Raw genomic sequence first — 25,377 nt, 5'->3', positions numbered from 1 at the left:
TTATACAGATTGTGGCGGGGAGCGCTTGTTTAGGGCAGCGTGTACCGTGTAAGGTGCTTCTTACCAGTCTACTGCAGCCATTACAATTATTTGGTAGTTGCCGACAGTATATTGCAGACATTACAGTAATCACAGCAGACATTACAATAATTTGGTTTTTGAATGCAGTCTACTGCAGACATTACAATGAGGGGGAGGGGGTTGGATGGTGGAGGGGAGGTCTGACAGAAGACAAGGTCTACGTCATTTTACAGATATTATGACGTGTTTTATTGACGTAATGATTACGATGACATGTGAGAGTGGCGTCAGCAGCTTCTCTCTCTCTCTCATCAACATTAACGGACTGGCAGATAAGAGGAAGATAAGAGGAAGAAAACAAATAGAAGATAAGAAAAACATGCGACTTGGCGAGAATGTGTGGCACCAAGGAGTTACAGGCTTCTGACTGACACAGCGAGCGTTGACACTTCACTGGATGTTTGACCATGGCGCTAACCCCCAACAAGTGGTCAGTCAGGGTCAAGCATGAGTGACACGGGTCGAACAGATCCCCCCCAGTACCAATACCAGTCGTCCCCACCCCCGCAACAGTCTACGCCGCCTTACTATGGTGCTTACCCCCAGCAGTACCCTCAACAGTACCCACAGCAGTACCCACAGCAGTACCCACAGCAGTACCCTCAGCAGTATCCCCAGCAGTACCCCCAGCAGTACCCACAGCAGTACCCACAACAGTATCCACAGCAGTACCATCATCAGTATCCCCAGCAGCAAAGCTACCAGACTAATGTTGTGTATTACATACCTGAGCGGGAGGACCAGCCGGTCCGCATGCAACAGACTGCGGAAAAAGAAACAGGTAAACGCTGTTGCCTGTCATAGTTAAAGTTAAAATGCTGGAGTGTGGCCGTGAAGACAAGCACGCGCGCGTGAACACACACTGTCAAGGAAAGATGAAGCCTAATAATATTAGTTGCATTGGTAGTTGTTGTGTAGGACACTGGTGTGTTTGCTGGGTTGTTATTGCAAAGGACAGAGAGGAAGAGAGTTATGACTGAATTATTTTGTAAGACGTATAGGATGCCTACTCGGTGGGAAAAACCACAAAAAATAATAAATAAATAAAATAATATGTGGTAGGTTTTGACAATTTGAAAAAATCAAGTTTACCTCTCTCTTTGTGTTTCAAAGAGAAAGCATTTTTAACTATCCCAAATACACAAGCTCGAGGTATCAGTTCCATAATGGATAAAGTCTCAGGTCCAAGGGAACTCACATAAGCATACATCAGAAGATAAGTAAATTTAAGTGTATATATATATCAGTTCAGAAAACATCTTTTTTCCGTTTAGGATGCTGCGATATGACTCCCCAGCCAGAGTTTTACGACAAAGAAATCAGACAAGGTGAGTTGCAACGACAGTTGTATTGTTTGTACACTCTCTCCCTCCCTCTCTCACACATTTGCTGCTTTCCTCATGCATTCATGTCAAAACATAAATATTTCCCTGGAGATGTAATCAAATAAATTAAGCTACACATCATTTGGAGTCAAGGAACATTATAATTGTTTAGAGAAATATTTTTTTTCTCTTTTTCGCTCTTATTTAATTCACAAGTACTTAGACATATCCACACAACATCAACATATATTGATATCTAGTAGGTTATTCTAGGTCACAATTTTAAGAAATAATCTCGCAAATCGAGTTAATTTAGTAAGAGTATTTTTATTTTTAGGTTTTGTCTTTATTACTTCAAGCTATCAAGGCTGCTGAGATATTTCAAGTCAAACATGCAACATAAATCCTATCAGTTATCAAATATATAATTGCTGTAATTTGTATTCAATAAACATACTTGTACCCACCCTAAAGTTTTGTTTATAACCTTGCCTATATTATGCATACAATGTGACTATGTATCTGTATATGGACACTCACCATTGAGTAGTTCATAACGGCTCATCCATTCCCACCTGCTTGTGTCACGTGATCTTTCCTTCTTACATATCTGTTGTCACTGAATGTGTGATCAAATAAATCAAGGTAAAACAAGTTGCCATCAAATAAATTACTAAAGTATTGAAGTTTTTAATCTGCTTCATTTGCCGGCAGGTTTCATCCGGAAGGTATTCGCCATCCTGTTCCTTCAGCTTCTTGTCACCTGCGGCATAGTGGCCTGCTTCATGTTTATGTAAGTGTGTACATCGTTATCCACACACACTGATCTGAGGCATAGAGCGGGTTTCACGTGTATGTCTATGTGTTCGTCAGTGTGTACGTGTACGTGTACGTGTACGTTTATATGAGAATGCAGGACCTTGTATAAATTATGAGAACGATTTATGTTGCGAAGGTGTCGTACTTATTGTTCAGTTTGCTAGCTTTGGAGCGGAATGAAGCCCGTCCCCACCACGTCGATGTCTGATTGATCAGAGAAGTAAATAACGGGTGGAATGAGAGGATGAGATTCTGTCCTCAAATACACTGCATTGAGATGTTGAACAATCATGGTTCGCTGTCTGTATGCGACTTTTAAAATATTTATGCCATGCAATGTAGCCTTAGACTGGTAACAGTTTCTATGTTGATGTATTCTAACAGTGTTGATATTTGTGCATTCTATGACATCATTCGTTTGCACTGAGACTGGAGTTTGTTTACTGGATAACTTAGATGCCCTCAAAGATATTGAATACTATTAGCGGACAGACACACACAATCGTATTTAATGTTGATATGAGCCAGATGACCTCAGAAAAACTGAATTAAAAAAAAATAATAAAAATTATTATTATCAAGTAAGCGGCTGAATTCACGCACTTCCATTCCTTCACAATGCCTTTGCACACACATCATTCTGTATAATGCTTTGTGTCTTTACTGATTAGCTTTTTGTGAAGGGGTAGAGAGGGTAGATGATGAGTGTGTAAGGAGATGAGTTACTGAATCTGATTCTTTTTAACTTGATGGCCTGTTCCTATGTTTCTAGCAGTATATTTAAGCGGATGGCCTGTTCCTATGTTTCCAGCAGTATATTTATGTGGATGGCCTGTTTCTATGTTTCTGTACCTATGTTTAAGTTCTATGTTTCTGCCGTGATATTTTAGTTTCTTGTTCTTTGTTTCAGACCGAACATTAAGGATGCCATCATACGGTACATCTGGATCTTCTACCTGAGTCTGTAAGGGATGTTTTGCGGTCATGGCAGCATGTTGCTATTTGTTTCTAGCTGTAGCTATTCCACGTAAACGGTCATCTTGAAGACATTGTCCCTTAATGACTGAGGAAAGCTTAGTCGAGGATATTATTTTCCAAAATCTCAGTGAATACCCCTATCTCCCCACCCTCCATTCTCGGCGTACTGGCTTGTGAACATCACCATGCACAAAAAGTCAGCAAACTTGTCAAGTGCCATTTAATCTCGAAAGCGGTTAATTAACAAATAAAAATACGAAAAATTTATAATGCATGTTTCTCTTCTTTGAAGTAAACTCAATGCGCTTTACATAAAGAGCAAAATATATTCAAAATAAAACACATTCAAAGAGAGTAGACTGAGTTGGAGGCGATCTCTAGTGTTAAACAATTTCAAGAACAGTATTCAATAGACACAAGAGCTGGGCATGCAAGTCAAGATGCTCAGTGTAAATAATGATGCTTGTCTCAGCTCTCCCACTTGTTAAAGCCTTTACAAAGTAAAGGTAGCCATGCGCACTTCGGTGTTGTTGATCTCTTTCAGTGCACAGTGTTGTTTGTATTCGTGAATCACAATTAGGGAGGTTTGTCTACCTAGATAAAGGGTAATAGAACCCATCTACTGAGATTCACGCAGTCATTAGAAGAAATATTGCACGTGACTAGGCCTTTAAACTAAGTCATGCTGTTTGTTATTAATTTTAAAGCAGAACAATATTCACCTAAGGAGTAGTCGGCCGGCGACCACCACCTTGGCCAAACTGTCCACCTTTTATCTTCTTTCCTTTTCCTGCGCCATTTTATCTCTTTTTAATGGATTATGTTTTTCTATCTATTGCTATTTTCTTCGCTCAGTCTTTTTTGTTTTTGTTTGCGAAGATTAGCGCAGATCATTGTGCTGCTGGTCCTTTTGTGCTGTGAAGGTGTTGCCAGACAGCATCCGATCAACATCGTCCTGCTCTTTGTTTACGTAAGTTACAGGCTGCAAGCGGATGTTTTCATCTTTCTCCTCTGCTCCCTAGCCTCAGTCTGTCTTTTTCTTTTGTCTCCATGCTTTCTTGTGCGCAAATCTGTCTGTTTCTCTGTTCCTTCATTCATTCGTCTGTTTTGCTGAGTGCTTTTTGTCCATCTGTGTTTCTACCATCTTTCAATCTCAACTAGTCATATTTATGCAATATTTTATTGTTACCTTTTTGTTTGAAATTTTCTGTTTTAATTTTAGTCTTGACCGTAGATGTAACATTTTACTTGAATGCACGCACACACGTGCACCAGCACACCCTCCACCCCAGACAAAAAGCTGCTGCAAACTTCACAGTTTTACTGTCAAAGCAGGCCATGAAGTGTACACTAATTTGTACTGAGAGCTCAGTAAACATGATGTACTGATTGCAGACTGCGCTGCAAGGTATTCTGCTGGGAGTAATCACTGTGTAAGTATTGATAGTACAGAGAGACCCTCACGCTCACACGAAGCACAGACGACGAGCTCAAACAATGATGCAAACACACCTATGCACGCACACAAGCACGCACGCGGTCTCTCACACAAACACACAGGCTCGCAAGCTCATATACACAAAGACTTTTAGTCTATCCATGATACTAAAGTGAATAGACTGACTTAAGTACTCGTGAAATAGCCTGGGTTTTCTGTGCCCAAGCATCCCCCTTCATTCCTTCATTCCTTTCCTAACAAAGCTTGGCACAAGCTGTATACAACTGTAAACTACTTGCATGTCAATGTGTAAAGACATGAGCCAAAGGGTGGAAAGCGAGGAAGGAAGAAAGTGAGTAAATGTTCGGAGAAAAAGAAACTAGCACACTGACATCTTTTGTACTGTTGCTGCTGGCCTGACTCTGTCTGCAGGAGGTATACTAACGGAGAGATTCTTCTGGCACTAGGAATCACAGTGGTAAGTAGGCTAACTAGTAGGCACAGTGGTAAGTAGGCTAACTAGCAGTCACAGTGGTAAGTAGGCTAACTAGCAATCACAGTGGTAAGTAGGCTAACTAGCAGTCACAGTGGTTAATAGACTAACTAGCAATCACAGTGGTAAGTAGGCTAACTAGCAGGCACAGTGGTAAGTAGGCTAACTAGCAGTCACAGTGGTTAATAGACTAACTAGCAATCACAGTGGTAAGTAGGCTAACTAGCAGGCACAGTGGTAAGTAGGCTAACTAGCAGTCACAGTGGTTAATAGACTAACTAGCAGTCACAGTGGTAAGTAGGCTAACTAGCAGTCACAGTGGTTAATAGACTAACTAGCAGTCACAGTGGTTAATAGACTAACTAGCAATCACAGTGGTAAGTAGGCTAACTAGCAATCACAGTGGTAAGTAGGCTAACTAGCAGTCACAGTGGTTAATAGACTAACTAGCAATCACAGTGGTAAGTAGGCTAACTAGCAGGCACAGTGGTAAGTAGGCTAACTAGCAGTCACAGTGGTTAATAGACTAACTAGCAGTCACAGTGGTAAGTAGACTAACTAGCAATCCCAGTGGTTAATAGACTAACTAGCAATCACAGGGGTAAGTAGGTTAACTAGCAGTCGCAGTGGTTAATAGACTAACTAGCCGTCACGTAAGTAGGCTAACTAGCAATCACAAAGAATGGATCTACAGAAGGGAGGAAGTCAAGTAAGTGTCTGTGTACAGGAGGAGAGAGGAAAGATGCGAGTGAAGTGGTTGAATAGTTGAATAATGTCTGATGTTTCTGTATTTATTTACTCTACAATCGTTGACTACAAAAGTATGTGACAATAATTTAAATGTTACTTTATTGTTTAGTGTACAATAGTAGATTAGTATAGTAAGTAAGAATAATGTCTATAATGTCTTTATTGTTGAATATAGAATACTTTGTATTTTACTTTGTGTTTTGCTGTTCCTTCTGTCTCAGATAAAAAAATCCACTATATGGAAGTCTCTCTGTGTGTGTGTGTGAATGTGTAGATGGTTTTATGTGTGTGTGAATGTGTAGATGGTTTTATGTGTGTGTGTGCTTTTCAGGCCCTTTAATTGTTTAAAATTTGTCTTTATTTTCTTCAGGTAGTAACTTTGTCCATTACTGCATTTGCACTTCAGACAAAGGTAACTTGTTGTTTGTTGGTTGTCATTGTAAGTTTTGTCTCACTAAGAATCAAACCCGAGATCCCTGACCTAGTCGACCCATGTCGAGCAGACTGGGCCTAGAAAACCTAACCTGAGATCACCTGACTTGAGTTTGTAATTCAAGTACTTTCTTTTTCTTTAAAAATAGCTGATCTCACGTGTTTATGCTTTAATTTTTACTTAGTTTTTATTTTATTCTGTACAAGCCAGTTTATGCTATACAGTTCTGAACATTTAAGCCCACATCCACGCATCATCTTGATTTGTCTGTGTCGCTCTTGAACTTACTTCTTGTGTGTGTGTGTGTGTTGTTTCGCTGTGTGTGTGTGTGTTGCTGTTTCCCTCTGTGTGTGTGTGTGTGTGTGTGTGTGTGTGTGTTTGCTGTTCACTGTGTGTGTGTTGCTGTTTCGGTGTGTGTGTGTGTGTGTTGCTGTTTCCCTCTGTGTGTGTGTGTGTTTTGCTGTTCACTGTGTGTGTGTTGCTGTTTCGGTGTGTGTGTGTGTTGCTGTTTCGGTGTGTGTGTGTTTTGCTGTTCACTGTGTGTGTGTTGCTATTTCGGTGTGTGTGTGGCGCTAGTCTTACCTTCAACCCGAGATGACTAGTATTTAGTTGACATCTCGCTGTTTCAGTGGGACTTCACAGTCATGTTTGGCGCACTAATAATCTTCACCATTGTGATGTTGGTGGCCGGCATCATGATGCTCATCTTAGGAAGGACATGGGTAGGTAGACTTGGAGTTGTCAATGAGTATTCCCGCTATACATCTTAAGGGTTGACTTGTGTAGGCAGCAGAAAACGGACAGAAGGAAGTGAGTACAAGTCTGAGATTTTATTTTATTTTTTCATCTTGTCTCCAGATTGTTGCCATCGTCTATTCAAGTCTGGGAGCACTGCTGTTTTGCTTGGTAAGACTGCATCCGAGGCAGATAGGGAGGGAGAGACAGGTAGACAAGCGGACAGAAAGAAAGGGAGTGATTCACTAACACACACCCCACCCTAGATGGGATAGAAAAAAACACACAGGCAGACAATGTCTGGAGTCCATAGAGATATGTCATTTGAAAGGAATATTTTTCGGGAATTTATTTGAAAGGAATATTTTTGGGTGATAATATAAAGAAAATGAAACAAAGGAGAACATATATTTAACATAGAAAACACACTAGAGACAACGCAAACTCACTGAAAACATGCGAAGTAACAGGTTCTGCTGCTTCACTGGTCGAGTCTTGAAAAAGGAATTTTTCTGTCACAGCAGAGATATTTATGTTACTTATTCTCGTGTTGATTGCTTCAGTTGTTGTTGTTGTTTTTTTGTTTGTTTTGTTTTGGTTTTTTTGAGGATGAGTGTTTGGTGTTTCAGAGTTTATCTGAATGGCTGGTGTTGGTTGTTGTTGTTGTTGTTGTTATTGGCTTTGTTTTTCGCTGTAACTGATGAGTGGCTTGTCGGTGACTACTGCTGACGTCACTGTTTCTGGTGCTGGTGTTTCCTGACACGAGTTTCTGGTGTTAGGCTCATTGATATGCCAGTGGTTGTTGCTGGATGTTACAGTGGCTGGTGTTTGATATTTCAGTATTGATGCTTGATGTTGCAGTAGCTGCTTGATGTTGTTTTAATGGCTGCTGTTTGATATTTCAGTGGCTGTTGTTCGATGTTCAGAGCTTGATGGCAGGCAGGCAATACCAGCTTTCCCCCGAGGATTATGTGCCGGCCGCCCTCTTCATCTACATCGATGTTATCGCCATTTTTACCTACATTCTTGAGATCATCAAGTTGGTTAATAATTAATAACACCGTGCCCGTGCTCCTCAACACCAGTGTGGTGTCACCTGCACAAAGTGTCTGTTCACACTACAGAAATCACGAGAATGAAAGATTTGACTCACACCCCAGTCAGTCACAGTACAGTGCGCAGGGACAGAGACAGGTGCCTGTTAGATGACCGACGTGTGGATGTTGATTCTTGTTTGTTTACAACATGCAGTGGCCAACAGCGCGTTTATTGACATCAGCCAAGCTCATTGTCGCTTAATGTCAAATCCAGCACGAAGTAGTAGTTTATTCTTTCGATTCTTGTATTTAGAAATCTGTCATTAAAAGCATTTTTAATGAAAATTATATGAATATTATGATTACTTGGAGCTCAGTAAAAAAAATCCCCGATATGATTGGTGTAAAGAAATTTTATAAGACCAAATCATGTGGCGAGGTCTGTGGCAGATGGCGCTTGAAGTCTGATCAGATCCATACCTTTTGTCCCATCGTCGACAAAGTCTGCAGGAACATTTACTTCTATAACGAGTCGGTCGAGTTTTGTTTGATAGGAGGAACGTTGGTCAGATATGATGTGTTATTTCCTCTTTCCTAAGATGATACCAATATGAAAAATATAACGGCGACAAAATTGCGATGCACCTCTGACATGCATAACGAATGTAAAAAAACATCGTAAGTAAAACATGGTACTGGCGATAGAGAGAGAGAGAAAGAGAGAGCATAGAAGGATGTGAAGGACAGGAAAGGAAAGCAAGCTTGTTGCTGTCGTGTTCGCTCAAAAGTCGTGCCAGTGTACAGGAATACAAGAATATAAGTGTACATGAACACAAGAATACAAGTGTACAGGAATACAAGAATATAACTGTACATGAACACAAGAATACAAGTGTACATGAACACAAGAATACAAGTGTACAGGAATACAAGAATATAACTGTACATGAACACAAGAATACAAGTGTACAGGAACACAAGAATATAAGTGTACAGGAATACAAGAATATAAGTGTACAGGAATACAAGAATACAAGTGGACAAGACTACAAGTTTCTATTTTCGCTACACAGACGCCGTGAATGGCTAAAGCTTGACTTACAGCGACAGACCAAAAGTTGACAATGACATTATTTTGTTAATGAAATGACCTATCATATGGCTGGTATTACTTATAGTGCTACTACTATTGCTGCTCCTAAGTATGATGACGATCGTACCTGACGTTGCCGGAGGTTTTGTGAGAAATCAAAGGTAAACCTAACTTCCGGTATTTCCGAGTAAAGCCAACGAGGCAAAGATGGCGAGTCCAAAACGATGCCGACTGGAGTGCAGCAGATTGTCATTAGAAGGAAACCACTGGGTTGTGTCGCTGGACACCAAGGCTTATAATTGTCAGCAAAAATATTTTCTAGTTTATTTAAACACTTAAATATTTGTCGGGGCAATGTTGTCATGGGGCAGTGTGCTAGGTGCAGTATGCGCAAACTGCTCCTTTGGCAATAAACTTCTTTTTTTCACCTAAGGTTTGGTGAAAGTTTCTTGATTCTCATTAGTTCCCCAGTCCAGACACATATTGCAGCCCAGTGTATTTCGAGTGTGATGTTCAACTATGGATGGCTCAGGTAAAACTGACTCTCTTTCTGTCTGTTCTCTATACCAAAAGAGCTACATATGGAAACATGTACTTCTAAACAATGGAAATCTGTGGAATGGGGACCTGACTCCGTAGAGGGTTGAGGAAGATGTATCCCCACTCTCACCAAAAGATGGCCCCAGCAGGGTGTGGTGTATAGCAACTCACTTTACAGACAATCTGACAAAGGTTAGGGGACACAGGTGCTTTACAGGTTGTGTTATGAAGGTCATTTTAGAGAAAACTTTACCTCAGACATTACAGGTCTATTGTAAGACATCTCCAAGCAACTTGTTTGCTTGTAATCAAATACCGAGGACAACTAGTTTGGATACCCGCTAGGAAATATTCCCTGAAGAACGACATTTACAACTGTTTGTAGAGGTTGTGTTTTGTAGCAATTCGTCCACTCGCTCTCGGCAACAGGTAAATCGTTGAGGACTTTTTATGGGGTAATACATCGATAAAAAACTGGTTTGTCTCAAGGCTGAAGGCGAACCTACGTCACACATTCTTGTTATCAACGAGGAAGTGAGATGTTATCTACAGAAGAAAGAAAGAACATTCGTGTGTCGTCTGCTTTCCTGTAGCGTACCGCAAACATACATCTGAATGTAAAACAACTTACAGACCCTCAGGTCGGCAATGTTATCGATGTGTTGACAGAGGGCAAAACATTTTGTCGTTAAAAGCAGATTGTTTAAACGTGTTCTATTTTTAACTTTGGCAGTGCAAGTGTTCTGAGTTCACTGCAGTTTTTATATGTGTGTGTGTGTGTGTGTGTTTGTACATTTGTTTGCACGTGCTTCAAGTGAGTGTTGTGTGAGCGCTTGTATGCGTTCCTACTTTACTACCCTTTCTCAGACATCGACTTTGGTTGATCCATTATGAAGATGATACAAAATGTGTGTGCGGACTCCCCCTCCCTTGCACCAGTTGATAACCCTCGTTACCACGCCCTCTTCACGTCGCGAGTTTCTCGAGAAAGCGACACCCCGGGTGTAGGTAAAAAGGTGGGGCGCCGAGAGCAAGTGGCCTCTCCACACACCGGGTAGCACGAGGGTGGTTCTCACTCCATACAAGGTGTGTCAAGCTGAGGTGACCCTGAGGTGACCCTTCAACGACTTGGTAGCAACATGTAGGCGCCACAGTGATGGCTGAGTGGGGATTGTCGACAGTGAGGGTACTTCTGGCTAGGTCATATTGCAAACTTCATCATGCTTGACAAGCATTCGAATCAAATGGGGAAAAAATACTTTGAGGCCCAGATATTTACATTAAATGTACCTTTCCTTTAGCCACCATTAAGACTAGACGATGGGCTTCTTTCTGAATAATTTTAAATATGGAGACTGAGGACGATCTCACAGCCAGAGGCATGGACGTGCTGAATACACTCTCATAGAATAATCAGGACGACCTGAGGGGAGAGGATTACCAAAGCAGTTAATATTTTGCATATCTGTGCAGTGGCTCACGTGCTTGTCCACTCGACAGTGAGAATCAGGTGTCGTGGATTCGTATCTCGGTTCCGGCACACTCCTCTCAGACTGTGATATTTGTTTACATTTTGGTTTTCTGCTGGTTGTGTTCGCATGTATAGGCTACTGTGTGACGTGTTTTCGTTTAGTTTTGAAACACACACTCACATGTATACATGAAATTACTCTATAAAATATAAATGTAATGCTTTATTAATCTGGCGAACACAAACAATCCCAGACCAGACTTGCTAATAGTGGCAGAATGTATTGCTTGGTATCACGTGTACACTTCACTGTACTCTTACTGTTCACAGATCACTTTATACATTCACCTCGATACGCGGCAACACTGGAATCCAGTTAAATAACTTTCTGCTCCTCCCCACGCACTGTTGGCTCTCCTGTCTGTTCTTGTGTTTCTCCTTCTTCTCTTTCCCCTTCCCTCCGTCCTTCTAAGAAAGAATGAGAGAATGAAAAAGACTTGACCCTTGTCTTAAGGCGACTTACCTCTAGTCATGTGGGTTCAAGCACATTTTTTTAAAGAGACATCAACACAAAATGCCAAAAAATTATAATTTTAATTAATTAAACATACATATATTTATAAAAGTTTCTTTGACCTATATACTTAAAATTCAAAGTGCAGAACTACTGTACACCTCACACACATTTATACAGAGAGACAGAAGTAGAGGAGTAGTGACAAGCTGGAACAAGGGTGGAAGACAGACCTTCACACACACACTGACACACACGCTGTAGTATGTGAGATAAGGTACACACGCCCACACTCAGTGGTTCTGCAGACAGTCCTCGAGTGTCCCGCTGCCTTGTTTACTCTGGTAGTCGAGTGTCTGCTGCCGACTTGTTGTCAAATGACAAGAGAGGTCCGTGTCCTGCACACCTTTAGTCTGACAGAGAAACACCTGGCCTTGCACTGGCTCCTGCAGGTGAGTGTAGCATGCTGCTGTTTATATATTTACTTGTCAGACAACAAACACTCATTGTATACATCAGCGACGGCTGTTAAACATAAATAGTTGGAATAAACGATATCCTCTAAATGTTTCTTAAATTTGTTTCCATTCACTACTTCGATAGAACTTGGAATCTTGTGTTAATTCTCATATTGAGCTTTTTATAATTTTGGTAAATTTAATCTCATCTTGGCTTCTAAAATGACGTTTTATCATAAAATTGTATACCCTGGGGTAGACCTAACTCGTATGTACACAGATTAAACAATCTCTCATTAAACAACTTATTCAAGAGCCTTTGAAGGAAGAGACCTTACAACCACCATGGATAAATTTCACTCTCCGTTATCTTAATTTCTTTCAAAAACTTTTAAATTTTCTTGAATATTGAATCACTTTATGCCTAGACATACAAAATATGTTCCTGTAGGAAATGTTTACTGTCTGAATAAGTTTAAAGTAGACATTCTTGCTCTAATTTGTTTTTGCACGCATTGACGGATATAGCAAAGTCTACTGAGCGGAAGTTGGTCTTTGAATATAAAGGACAGCAAAAACAGGGTTGTTATAAAAATAAAGAAAATAATCAAAATCTAGTCATTGGTTGAGTAGGACCCTGGCTCCCTAGTTTGGTATTCAAAAACGCATCCTCCGTGTCTGGGCTGTCGACCATTGATGAGAAGATTCGTGTACAGACTGTTGTCTGAATAAGTTCTTGAATACTCTTCAAGTCCGATTAGTGTCCACATCCATCTTTGTGAGGATCACGTGGACCTCGCAGCTAATTAAAGGCCAGAGGACACAGTCTTGTCCATGAGAAGCATTGTCTCTCATTATTTCATTGTACCGAGATTGTCCCCCCCCCCCACACACACAGCAAGAACCGTGAAGTGCGACAACCGCCCACCTCCCCCTTTTCACAAACGAGCAGAATTTAAACATAAATTGGTGATTATTTCCAAAAGCTGCAATTTCGACCTGGTCTTCGTACTAACCTCTAGAATTACATTTACCACAAGTACAGAACTGTCGATGTTCGCTACCTACCACGCATTCTCAGACACTCACGCACGCTGGCAAAGATTATTTTGAATAAACTACCCGAGAAGAGTTGTTTCGTAGGAAGGACTCTACTAAGCATGTCAATGAATGCGGTATTCACAATTTGTCTCATTTATTGGTGCATAATTACTGGCAGGCCAGCAAATGTGTCAAAAAAATAAAATAAAAACAACAACAAAAAACAACAACAAAAAACAACAACAACAACAACAACAACAACAACAACAACAACAACAACAAACAAACCGGGAGTTCCGAGTTAAATATATTTGAATTATTTTTGTTCTCATTACGAATATAACAAAATACATCACTTTGAGAGTTGAAAAGAAAATGCTTCACACACTTTAAAAATGGGTAGCCTGATCCCAAAACATAATATATTCATGTCTTAGTAATCAAAATATGATATAATCATGTCTTAGTAATCACAATGATGTGGAAAAGATGTTAAAGAGCATACACAAGTTTCTCCTAATGAGATGAGTGAGGGCTTTGTACCTTCATTGTTACACGAGCATTTTCTCTCATTCTATTTCTACACATCCTGTTTCCCCGAAAGTAAGACCGGAACCTATGCTAATTTTTTCCCCAAAAGAGGCACGAGGGATGTTTTTGAATGGATGTCTTATTTTTTCATGTACAAAATACAAATTTAAGTACAAAAATCTCTTAAATTGCTTCTAGTACATTCATGTCATCTTCTGCAACATCGTCATAACTCTCCAAACCTACATTCAGGCCTACATTTCTTGTGACTCCATTTCCTGGTGAATCATGGCCAGCTATAAGTTATATTATCATTTATTTCAGGCATTATTATAATGTTATTTATTTAGATATTAATATCCTTACTTTAAAATTCAGTACTTCTGTCGTGTATTTCAAAGGACCAACGAAATCCGTCCAGCTGGCTGGCGATCCTAAACCTAAGGCCAATGTTTGGGGGGAGAGCTGATGTCAAGAGCTCCTGAAAAATCATTGCATGGCTTTTTTTCTGAGAAACATAAATGGATCAAAGTAGTGTGAAATACAGTTTTATTTTTAGCAATCGAAGTCAAACATTGACATACATGATACATAAATTAAGATAAGCATATACATTATATCGTTCCCACTATTCAGCATCTGTCCTAGCACATATAGGTTTATAGTAAGGGAGAGGGAGGGAGAGACAGAAAAAGAGGAAGAGAGGGAGAGGGAGAGAGAGAGAGGGAGAGAGAGAGGGAGAGAGGGAGAGAGGGAGCTCAATGTGTATCTATCAAGTGTCTGTAATAAAACTGTTCTTCATTTCTAACTTTCTAACAGGTGGGGACATTTTGAAGCAGCGGCACTGGCCCGATGACGGGAAGCTATAAAACTGTGTTAATGCCCACGGCACGAGGAAGATCAGGCGAGTGTGTCACCATATCGCACGTTTAAGGTCAAAGGTCATGGGGTGCGGCGCGAGCGTCGAGGTCAATATCGATCCGGTAAGATTTATTGTCTGACGTAATGGGGTCATAGGCTGATCCTGCAGTTTCTAATTAACACCTTATTTGTCTCTGTCCTTGTGTTTCTCCCCTCAAACCTTACTTATCTCTTTGAAGCTGCGGGTCTGGCTTAGAGGCAGATTATAGGATTAGTCTATTATTATTATTATTATTATTATTATTATTATTATTATTATTATTATTATTATTATTATTATTATTATTATAGGGTGTAACGATTCAGAACTTTCTAACAACGATTTGTTTTGAAACAGATCAAAGTGCCCGATACAGAGGATGGTTACCCTCCCCCGTTCCCTCCATCCAAAAGCAAGAAAGAAGTGTTTGTGAAAGAAAACAATCAACAAATTGATGAATATGCCAAACAGGTGAGTGGCAGAGAAACACAAAAATGTAAAAAACTTTAAAGATATGGGAGTTATTACACAAACAGGGACATTACTCTATAGACATGCACATTTCTGCAGCACAGGGCCCTCTATATGTATAGTAAACAGTATCGTAACTGAAGATACCATCAATCTAGATTTATTTACCTTATCTTTGATCCAAAATAACTTGAAATAGTTTGACCTAGGTACTTATTTATTTCATGGACAACATCTCTATCTACAGGCACCAAGGAGTCTCAATTCCAGCTACTCAACGTTGATAGAATATTTGATGAGAAATACGAAGTCAGACATCGACAAAGTCAGGTCCATTTTTGCTTGGATGTCAGCACAGAAAATATATGATATGAAATATCCTCATGTCAAGGATGGCCATTCACCGGAGGGCTACATGAAGCTCATCAAGCAGGAAGATGGACACCACTCATATTTTTTCGCTTTGTTGTGCAGGTAAACGTTTTTGCAATGATACTTATTAACTTACATTATTATTACCTACATGACAGTTATCAAGAAGAGTAAGCTGTTCTAATTCAACAATTTTATGTCAAATGACATTAATTTCATGAATGGATTAAATTTGATGTTACTTCACCAAACTTCATTGGTCACAGGGCGGCAGGGATTCCCTGTGTTGTCCTCAGGGGCCCTTGCAAACCAGTTACTTACGAGGTGGGGCAGCAGGACGTGTCCAACCTTCGTGGCACCTGGAACGCCGTGTATGTGGACGGGTCGTGGCGGTTTGTGCACCCTTACTGGGCACTAGAGGGCGTGAGTGGCTTCAACACGGGGACCTGGACCAAGGTGGAAGAAGGTGGACAGGCTGTCAGACAAAGGTGGAACCCAAAACCTTACCTATGTTAAAAATATTTGTCAAAATACACAAGAACATGTAAAATATGAACTAAATGGGGAATCTGAAGCAGAACCTGTCTTTTTGTATCGAAAGATACTTATGGATATTTATTTTCTCGAGTAAACAAAGAATCGTTTTCAATTTTGTTTTTCTCCGCAACATACTCTTCTGCAGGGAAAAGGCATCCGGAGGACAAAAGGTGTACCACCTGGAGGAGTTTTGGTTCTTTACTGACCCAGAGAAAATGATGTACCACTGCCTGGAAGAAAGACCCCAGTGGCAGCTGCTGCAAAATCCGTGGACCGTATATACCTTTGTAAATGTCCCTTACTTCACTAGACGTTACCACGACAGTGGGTTCAAGCTGGTGTCTAAACATGCTGCGATTTTGAAATCTGAAAAAGGTTAGCTTTTGCGGTCCATGCCCACTGCTTTGAAAGCGTGCTGCTTTTCTGAAAAAAGACATTGCAAATTTTAACTCACAATATTACTGTAAATACATTCTGATAATTTTAAAACTTGATCTACAATTAAAGGTCTAAGAAAATCAATAAGATTTTTTTATCTTCATCTTGTGTGGTTAAAAATACTGGGTGAAGCTCCTACAGAATCCATCATCGTCAGTCCGAGGACAGAGCTCATCCTCATTTTCAAAGACAATGGAGATCGCATCTGGATTGTATGAATAGTGGAAGAGTTTACCAGTTTCCTTGCAAATTATTTTATCATTCCATTCAAAAAGAGAAACACCTGTCATGAAGTCAGCTTTTGTTTCAGGGGAGGTCAACATTAAATTTCGCCACGATAGCGACAGCAGTGCCACTGTGGATTATTCGCTCTTCTTCAATGAAAAGGCCTCCATGGAGCAGATCCCCAAAGAACTGCAGCTGGACAGGTACGTGGTGAAGCTAGATGACCAGAAGACCCTGAAGATACGTTTCCCCGTGGTGGGCATCTACAAGGTGACAGTGTCAGGAAGCTCGAGTTACACCTCCTTTGACCTGTGTGACATTCGACTGGAGTGCGACGCCGTCCTCAAACAGGTTCAGCCGTTTCCCATCAACCCTCCTATTGGCTTCGGCTTTGGTCGAAAAGCCGAAGGAGCTGGTTTGTCCAAGCCGTCGCAGGTCAAAGGGGTCATGGTGGTCAAGCAATCTGAAAAAGTAAAGTTCCAGTTCGACTGCAAAGAGAAGGTGGAGATTCAAGCAATGCTCGTGCACAAGGACATGGCGGCGTCCGAGCTGACGTCATACGTCACACAGAACCACGACGACGGCAACGTGACCATCGAGGTCACTGTGCCCCAGCACGCGCACAACCCCGAGTATGCCCTGCAGGTCAACACGAGGCCGGCAGGATCTCGCCAAAACTTTGAAAACGTCGTCAACTACCTGCTGACCCACGACAAACAGGAGCTGGAGAAGAAAGAGGTCAGTTCTGAGGCATGCGAGTTGTGGCTCAGTGGATAAGATTGCACAGCTATGAGAGATCATATCAAAATGCGAACAGAAAAGTAAAAGGACTCAGAAAATGTTATTTGAAGAACAGCTTGTGTCCTAGATATAATTAAACGACAAAAATTATCTCTTATACTTAACAGAAAAAATAATCCAGCCTTCTCCTGGGGTGGGATAAATATTAAAGATTATCTTGAACTCGGTTTTTTTGAGGAAGCAATTATTGTAGAAAGTTAATTAAACTTCGTTAACAGCAGGGAGAGAAAGAGAACATGCAAGAACTAGTTTGTAAGAAAAGAAATGTGACCTCTTCTAGCAATTAGTGAATGAATTGTTAAGGACCTCGCTTTTCATGGCTAGCTCGGTGTGAGTGCGGTGCCCATCTCATGTACCTATACCTCCCCCTATAAAGAAAAAGATGGTAGACGAAAATGAGAAAAAAGATCGCCTAGCAGTTTATAAAAAGTGATAAGGTCATCTTAAATATCTGCAAGTAAACAAATAGACATTTGTTGACATAGTATTTATTGTATAGTAAATGTCAATTTGTTTATAAAATATAAAGTGGTTTTATTAATGATCGTTAGACTAACGAGAAGCAAAAGATCAGAGAGGAGCTGGTAGCTGCCACAGAGAAAAATGACATCGAGTCTCTAGAGAACGCGGTCATCAAGTTTGAAGAAGCTGGTCTCCCCGACAATGGCGACCTGGAGAAGGCAAAGGCGAAGCTTGTCTCTCTTCATGAACAGGGTATGTTTCGATGTTTGAAGAGAGATGTTTTGGACTTTTATCTTTCTTAGTTTCCTTATTTCTTTATTTTCTAGTGATTTATGTGTTTGTATATTTTTATATACTTGTACAACTAACCGACCGACCGACAGGTGTTTTGGGCTCCAATGGTTCGCGAAGCAAAATGCCCCCTTTGATCATCAGTGAAAATACTGGGTGGCTTTGTCAAAGACAAAGGACTGCGCCGATCATGAATGTTTATGACAAATAATCTGAGATAAAATGATGTGTATTGAAAGACAATTAAAAATTTTCAAATAACAGGGACCGTACATATGTTTAATTCAGCATTTACAAAAAGGTAACAAGACTTTTGACCCCACTCGCCCACCATTTTGACACCCGGGTAGCCGTCTGCTCTTGTCATATGGTACACCACTACAAACAGACTAACCGACAGATTCAAATAAACAAGTCTGAAATGCTTTTAACACTTTGCTTGTGTATCCAGAGCTGCGGAAGGCCATGGCAAGCCAGGACCTTGAGGAGCTGGACGCTGCGTTGGAGCGCGCGGTGAAGTCACGTGTCTCGTCTCGACTGGACAAGAACCTGCTGATGAAGGCCGACAATCTAAGAAGTCGGTTGGTGCGGGCCCGCCTGCTGAGAATCCTCAAGCTGAAGCAGTCCACAGTGTCCGAGATCCTCAGTTACAGTCGGCCGCAACCTATTGTACACAGCATCATGGCAGTGACCTACCTCCTGCTGGGCGAGAAGGAGCGGAACCTCAAGGTGAGCACAAACATCAGAGGCTGAGCTCTTCTGTCTGTTGTGTTCTTGACCGCGAACTGTCCTGTCTCCTACTTACAACATTGCAATTCTGTGTCTGTAGGTATACCTAAACCTAATCCTTCCTTTGGCATGATTAAACTGCTTTGTCTCCCTGTAGGAACCTGAAATATACACATGCCACGCTAGTCTTAGGGTACCTGCACTTCCTGCACTCATTGCCCAGACACGAGTGCGTGCAAAAAGTAGGGGACTGATTCTCAGGATGCCTCGCTTTTACTAACTTTAAAATAACGCACTTGCTTCCAGCGATGGGAGTTCATCCAGTCATTGCTAAGGAAGCAGGGAAAGGAAAGCCTTATTCGTCGTGTCAAGCAATTCGACTTCGACCACCTCAAGGTCCCTAGAATGCAGAAAGCGGAAGGGAACCTGAGCGCATGCCCAGAGCCTGACGCGCGCCTGTCGAGTGCCGGAGCTGGAACTTTCTATGTGTGGGTAAGACACAGGGCACTGACTCGTCAACCCTTCTACTTTACTGTTTAAAGGTCCAGTAGAGAAAACGTTTTTTTTCTAACACTTGGGAAAGCTCAGGGCAAGATACTGTTTCCACAAATCTTGGTGAATATCCTCCCATCTGTTCACGTGTTGTGGGTTTTCAGAGTCGTAACATTGTTCAAGAGAAGAAGAAACAAGAGAAGCTGGTAGCATCTCGCTGATGTGTGACACAAATCGAGAGATCTCTGTCACGTGTGACATGAGTGGAGCTGTCACTGTATCCCACGTGACATGAGTGGAGCTGTCTCTGTATCTCACGTGACATGAGTGGAGCTGTCACTGTATCCCACGTGACATGAGTCGAGCTACATTAGGCCTCGTTTGTGACAGAAAATCTTGCTTTAGAATCTGTAAGTAGTTTTAATGTATTTAAGTGTAAATTAATGTATACTTGCCGGAACAAAGGACGAATAAATAACAGAAAGACAGTGTATAAGTTGCTATAATTATCAATATTATTGTTTGTATTTATCCCCACTACATCTCTTTTGTCGGTGCCGTGACGGCTGGAAGTCGACCCACTCAGTCCAACACAGTTGTTTATTCTTATAGTTGCTTAATGTTTGAAATTCGCCCTATTTTTTTTTTCTTTCGATTTTGCTCTTGGGGGGCTCGCTATGGTACTTGCTGTCTTGTATTCAGGGTGGCCACAAGCGGCAGGTTGACTAAAAGTCGACTAAAGGCGAAGTATTAGGGTTTACATAACCATAACAGCAATAAAGCACAAGACTTTGTTTCATCACCCATATTTAGCTAAATTATCAATCGTTGGCGGTGTTTTCTCGTGTTGTTACCTACAGCAAGGGTAGCGCCGGTAGAATAGAGAACTCATAGTCTTAACTCACATGTTTAAATGCTCCATGTCAAAATATTGTATATCAACAGAGTCCCTCAGTGTCTTTCTTCTGAGCTTTATCTTGCATAGTTAGTTGTCTGTGTTTGTTTCGTATGAAGCCTGCGCCTCGTATGCTCCATAAACACGGAAAATTCACATACAAGGTAAGGGAAGTAACTGCGTCAGTAAAGAACATGATAGCGTCCCTTAGACGTTAAATGTCGGATCTGAAGGGCAGCCTGGGCTTGTCAACAACAGGAACTAAGACTTGTAGAATTATGGTGTATTATACTTTATTGTCAACGACGCACAAAGACTTGTAGCATTATGTTGTGTTATGTTGTATTCTCACAATTACTTTGTTTATGGCAGTGCATGTGCGTACATGTGTTTAAGGAAGGGGTGATATTCTGTGTGTGTGTGCGCGCATGCATGATCAACATCTGACATGTTTGTAAATGTTCTTGCATGAGACAAAGATGTGTTTTTTGTGTGGTCTGTGTTTATACAAACGAAAAAGATTGATTGGTGTATTTATTAAACATTGAGGACGAAACATCAGCCAGAGCACTTACAAAGTGTACAGAGGGAATCAAGATATCAACTCCTAAGATCGACAACACTGTATTTAAAATAAGTAGACATTACAGAAGCACTTCAGCCGATTGTTAAGATTTCTGTTAATTTTTTTTTCAAAGATTGATAAAAATGTACTTATATTTTTTTTCCATCAATCATTGTAACTGGTCTCATGAAAACGTTTCCACTTTTACGGGGTTAGACCCATTTGTAGTAAGAAAATATTGTTTATTTTAAGTACAAAGATAAAATAAAATAAATGTATTTAAATAAATTTTGTTTAAATGTTGCCTTTTAAACAAAACTGACAAGGTGTTTCTGACACTAAGATTACTACTATTAAATGATATATTGATATGATTTTAATTAATATCATTTCAAAGAAATAGAATCGGAGTGGCCACGCCCCAGTGAACTAATACGACTACCTTATTCTACAGAAAAAAAGAAACATTGAAAATCAAACACACTTTTTCTCACACTTTTTCACTCTCCCAACCGAGCATCCCTCCCCTCACCAACACTTGATCACCCATCCCTTCCCTCTCCTCTGTCTCTAGCTATTTCCCATTGTTGCCAGCTGGTGAAGCTAGCAACTGTAGATAAGCTAGTAGTCCTAGATGTAGTCGTTGGAACCTCGAATACGAAATGTCATGTTGATCTTGGGTACAATAGCCCGGATGTGCATGGAAGGAACAGCCCAAAGTCGGTTGACACTTAAGAGGGGACATGGCTGACGCAAAGCAAAGGCTGATGCCAGCCGCTGTTGGAGTGGCTTCTGCCTCTTGAGATGCTGACACACCCGCTTGTGTGAGGGAGACAAATAGACGTAGTTATCTGCGCATGTCCGGTACAGGGCTTCGTGCCTGGTGGGATCAGAGAAGGGAAACACGGGGTAAGGGGTCATCAGGAGGACGTAGTTGGGGTGCGTGGGACTGAAGGTGACGTGCGCTCCAGCGTACATGGTGTACACGAAGTGCATGTAGTAGGCGATGGGTCTGTCGAAACTCTCAAAGTACCGCAGGTACTGCAGCTTCACCAGCAAAGCCTTCAGATAAGGATGGTGGGCTCTGCAGCCGATGAAGTGGTCGCTGAACATCCCGAAGAAAGTGGCATCAGACACGGAGGTCTCGTAAGGTTCCATGACAAGGAAGCAGGAGGACTGGTAGGTGAGGGGATTGAGGGAGCGCAGGCTGTGCATGTTCAGCTCCAGGAAGAGGCCGCCGAACTCCAGCAGCACCAGAAAGCGCAGGAGACTGGCCCTCTGGCTGTCCAGGACATAAAGGTTGATGGTATCGACGAAATGAGGGTACTTGACTTGCAGCAGCTCTTCCAGTCGCTGAGGTGTCCACAACCTGTACTCCCAGTCCGGGTGGTGCACCATCCATGATCTGGAAAAGATAGACCAGAAGGCTTGTGGCAATGGAGGGGTATGCTAGACCTACATCCTTGTCCTTTTGAGTAAAGACCGGAGGAAGAGGGCTGAACATATCGAGCTTGCAGTGAGACGCACATTAAGACACAGTTTGCTGCACTACAAGGGTATCGAACCGGCCTTCCTCTCAGTTTCGGACTCCAGACTTCTAACCACTCGGCTATCCGCTTTCTCTGAGATTACTTCTTGTCTTTCAGTCTATGGCACTGTGCTTAATGGTAGTCGATTAGTGGCAGTAAACCTAGGTAAACTCTTCCTCGTCCACGGTCTGAATATTGTTTCCAAACAAAAACAAAGCAACATAGCACAACCACCACAACAACATCATGGTAAACACACGGGAGACATGTCGTCAGCAACATAGAGAGACGCTGTTGCTAAAAGCTGTTCACACCATCAGAGAGTTTGAACAAAGACAAAAGAAAACAGCTTCAAAAGTGTTTGTGGGAAAGATGCTCACTTGATTGTTGACTCATAGACGATAGGTATCTGCTCTGACATAAAGATCTGGTGAATTCTTTTCTGCATCATGGCGTCGCCCTCTTTTGGAAGGCTCGACGTGTTGAACTCAGGGAAGGGCAACAGCAGTGGGTCCTCGGGAATCGGCATGTTGTTGAAGAAATCGTCTTGAACGAGCTGATACCTGCATCCTTGATAGCGGACAGAAAACAGCGCTGAAACAAGCTTCATGAAAAGAGTATACGGACAGGAAACAAAATACCTTACTGGCTGACCGGCTGACCGGCTGACTGTCTGGATTACACAGATTACATGGCAACCCCTGATGAAATGACTGATGAATGCATTTGTAAAAAAGTATTCTTCAACAATATGGCGGCGGTTCGCTGGAGAGCTGTTCGCTAGTCGTAGAATATTCAAAATGAACCTGCACGTGGTACAGCCCAGGCTTACTACAAAGACACATGAACTACAATAATATCATTGCTTTACTCACTCAGCAAGGTAAGGGAAGAGAAAAATCGGTAAATCGGAAGCGGAAGTCTGTTGACAAGGAAGATAACCAGAACCAAGGCAGCCAATAAAAAAGCACGGCCTCTGAAGATATTTGATTTGCGGCGGTAAAAAAACCACCTTCCGAGGCTGTAAACAACAACAGCAACGAAAATGATTAGTTTGAGGTATTAGTTTTATTTATAATAGTCGTACTTTTAATCTTCGACATAGCTATGTTTTCAACTGACCGGGAAAGCATTCACAGACACGTGACTCTGTAAAGGGCGATGTAGGTCCCTAGGACTGAGAGGATGATACAGATGGCGAGTCTTCTTTACTTCAATATTTCAGTATGAAAGGTAATAACATGTGTCACAAGTACCCTGCAGTGTATATAAAATACCCGCTGTTTGCTTTACGGGTATGTCCCTAACGATGACACTGAGGACTAGTACCTTCACTGAATACAAATAAAACCAGAATAATCAAGCAAACAATAAACTTGTTTACTTACCCAAATAAAAGCATGTTATGCGTGCGCAGAATGATAAAAAATTCGAATGTCGGAATTTCTATCAGGATCAATAATTCTTCTGGACAGGATTTGTTTACACCTGAGAACAGATTAACACAAATCGTTATTAGACGATGGTCAGTAATCAATAAGAAATGAGAATAACAGATTTAGTTTTTTCTGCTGGCACTGCTACAACGAGCCAGTTTGGAGACGGCCATAACTGGCACTGAACAGGTTTTATTGAACATCTTTCATCATAATCGATGTCGTCATCGTCGTCGTCCTCATATTTGTCAATCTCTTTACAAGTAGCAACTGATTGTTGTTGTCGGACAGTACTGGTCATTGCAAGGAGAAAGTGGACACAGCGGCTGACAGGTGTGACAGGGTGGGGAGCAGTCCTTGTCCACTCCTTTGTTTGAAGCCAGTCTACCTTCTGGCCACTAGGGTGTCCACCATGGTGACTAAGACTATGGTGCATTGACACATGGCTTAATGAGACCACCCTGTAAAGCTTGGGTGTGGCGAGTAGGGCATCCTAGTGTCAGGTGGGGTAAGGGGTCAGGAGCGACTTCGTGCAGTCAGTGGTTTTATGTGGTTTTATGTCCAGAAAATCTCATAGATAGGAGATAAGAGGATAATAATCCCTTACTTATTGTAAAGAAGAGAAATTGCGAAGGAACGAAATAAAAATAATTAAAAAATAAACATTGGGTAAAGAAAACAATTTTACATCCGGATTAACTGACTGCGGAAAATGAGGAACTACAACACTTGCAGACTGACTGTGGGGCTTTTTTTTTTAAAACGAAAGGAAGTTTTGTTGTCGGGAACCAATGAGAACAGAGAACACACTTTTGAACAAAGCCACGAAACAGCAAACGTGGATACAATTACTGTTGCTATAACGAGTACTACGAGCACCACAGCACCACGTGAGTACAATGACTGTGTGAAGTGTGTCTACCGTCTTCTCCATTTGAGGAAACAACAACAAATGTTGTGGCATTGTGACAGGACAGTAAACACTACTTACCGCAGTCTGTACTACTGCACTGTGTGGCGGCCATACACCTCCAGTCCACAATGTTTATGTTACTCACTTGACTGCTACTCGCTTGGTTGCTACTCACTCGATTGTTACTCAATTAATTGCAACTTGACTGCTACTCACTTGACTGCTACTCACTTAATTGTTACTCAATTGATTGCAACTCGATTGCTACTCACTTGCTTGTTATCGCCATTGTCGTTCTGTCCTCTTCACAAGTAGAAACCGATCGTGACGTGAGGACGAGGACTGACGTAGTTTATGACGTTGTAATGACGTCACCTGTATTTTACTGTCAGAGATCAAAGGTCACGCACTCACACACCTGTCCAAAGCACGGACACGTTAATACAAGCTGGTGATAGAAAGTAAAGTGAAACATTGCGGATTACAAAGATTTCTTTACGGCGGCAGTTTAACACCTCAGTCACAGCATTAGTAAATTACAAATAATTAAAAATTAATGATTAATATAAATTAATTAAGAAGC

At 41.3% G+C, this 25,377-nt stretch overlaps 3 protein-coding genes across 5 annotated transcripts; 2 read left to right on the top strand and 1 right to left on the bottom strand.

Annotated features, from left to right (window-relative positions):
* The first annotated feature begins 282 nt into the window (after nt 1-282).
* On the top strand, nt 283-8,437 carry LOC112554690 (protein lifeguard 1-like). The gene is made up of 11 exons (XM_025222643.1): nt 283-862; nt 1,356-1,409; nt 2,121-2,199; nt 3,136-3,189; nt 4,083-4,173; nt 4,599-4,636; nt 5,074-5,119; nt 6,255-6,296; nt 6,947-7,039; nt 7,176-7,223; nt 7,958-8,437. Exons 1-11 carry the CDS (start codon nt 529-531, stop codon nt 8,105-8,107), a joined length of 1,029 nt encoding a protein of 342 aa, XP_025078428.1. The 5' UTR covers nt 283-528; the 3' UTR covers nt 8,108-8,437.
* A 3,572-nt stretch (nt 8,438-12,009) lies between these two features.
* On the top strand, nt 12,010-21,204 carry LOC112554652 (hillarin-like). Of its 2 annotated transcripts, XR_003097279.1 has the most exons (12): nt 12,010-12,159; nt 14,557-14,720; nt 14,996-15,109; nt 15,357-15,583; nt 15,748-15,969; nt 16,164-16,393; nt 16,767-17,419; nt 18,034-18,196; nt 18,687-18,964; nt 19,271-19,456; nt 19,621-19,754; nt 19,819-21,204. XR_003097279.1 is itself a non-coding variant. In XM_025222581.1 (11 exons), exons 2-11 carry the CDS (start codon nt 14,682-14,684, stop codon nt 19,675-19,677), a joined length of 2,169 nt encoding a protein of 722 aa, XP_025078366.1. In that variant the 5' UTR covers nt 12,010-12,159; nt 14,557-14,681; the 3' UTR covers nt 19,678-21,204. The 2 variants fall into 2 exon arrangements, 1 of the variants encoding a protein (XP_025078366.1); XM_025222581.1 differs by having other exon boundaries at nt 19,621-21,204.
* LOC112554653 lies at nt 21,036-25,137 on the bottom strand. 2 transcript variants are annotated; one of them, XM_025222583.1, is made up of 5 exons: nt 25,067-25,137; nt 23,834-23,933; nt 23,321-23,466; nt 22,826-23,015; nt 21,036-22,321 (listed from the first exon to the last, which is right to left on the bottom strand). In XM_025222583.1, exons 2-5 carry the CDS (start codon nt 23,845-23,847, stop codon nt 21,547-21,549), a joined length of 1,125 nt encoding a protein of 374 aa, XP_025078368.1. In that variant the 5' UTR covers nt 23,848-23,933; nt 25,067-25,137; the 3' UTR covers nt 21,036-21,546. The 2 variants fall into 2 exon arrangements, with proteins under 2 accessions (XP_025078368.1, XP_025078367.1); XM_025222582.1 differs by lacking the exon at nt 25,067-25,137 and adding an exon at nt 24,873-24,973.
* Nucleotides 25,138-25,377: the final 240 nt, after the last annotated feature.

This window comes from Pomacea canaliculata, linkage group LG13 (assembly GCF_003073045.1).
Source record: "Pomacea canaliculata isolate SZHN2017 linkage group LG13, ASM307304v1, whole genome shotgun sequence".
Lineage (NCBI taxonomy): Eukaryota > Metazoa > Mollusca > Gastropoda > Architaenioglossa > Ampullariidae > Pomacea > Pomacea canaliculata.
This window is presented reverse-complemented; position numbering and strand designations above follow the sequence as displayed.

Bases quoted from the DNA above. Each gene is read 5' to 3' on its own strand.
- LOC112554690 (XM_025222643.1), top strand. From the start codon at position 529: ATGAGTGACACGGGTCGAACAGATCCCCCCCAGTACCAATACCAGTCG. The intron at 1,410-2,120 runs GTGAGTTGCAAC...ATTTGCCGGCAG, and splicing joins CGACAAAGAAATCAGACAAG to GTTTCATCCGGAAGGTATTC. The intron at 3,190-4,082 runs GTAAGGGATGTT...TTGTTTGCGAAG, and splicing joins TGGATCTTCTACCTGAGTCT to ATTAGCGCAGATCATTGTGC.
- LOC112554652 (XM_025222581.1), top strand. From the start codon at position 14,682: ATGGGGTGCGGCGCGAGCGTCGAGGTCAATATCGATCCG. The intron at 15,584-15,747 runs GTAAACGTTTTT...CATTGGTCACAG, and splicing joins TTTTTCGCTTTGTTGTGCAG to GGCGGCAGGGATTCCCTGTG. The intron at 19,457-19,620 runs GTAAGACACAGG...GTGGGTTTTCAG, and splicing joins CTGGAACTTTCTATGTGTGG to AGTCGTAACATTGTTCAAGA.
- LOC112554653 (XM_025222582.1), bottom strand. From the start codon at position 24,906: ATGGCCGCCACACAGTGCAGTAGTACAGACTGCG. The intron at 23,934-24,872 runs GTAAGTAGTGTT...ATCTGTTCTCAG, and splicing joins GTGCAGTAGTACAGACTGCG to GTGTAAACAAATCCTGTCCA. The intron at 22,322-22,825 runs GTGAGCATCTTT...TATCTTTTCCAG, and splicing joins GTCTATGAGTCAACAATCAA to ATCATGGATGGTGCACCACC.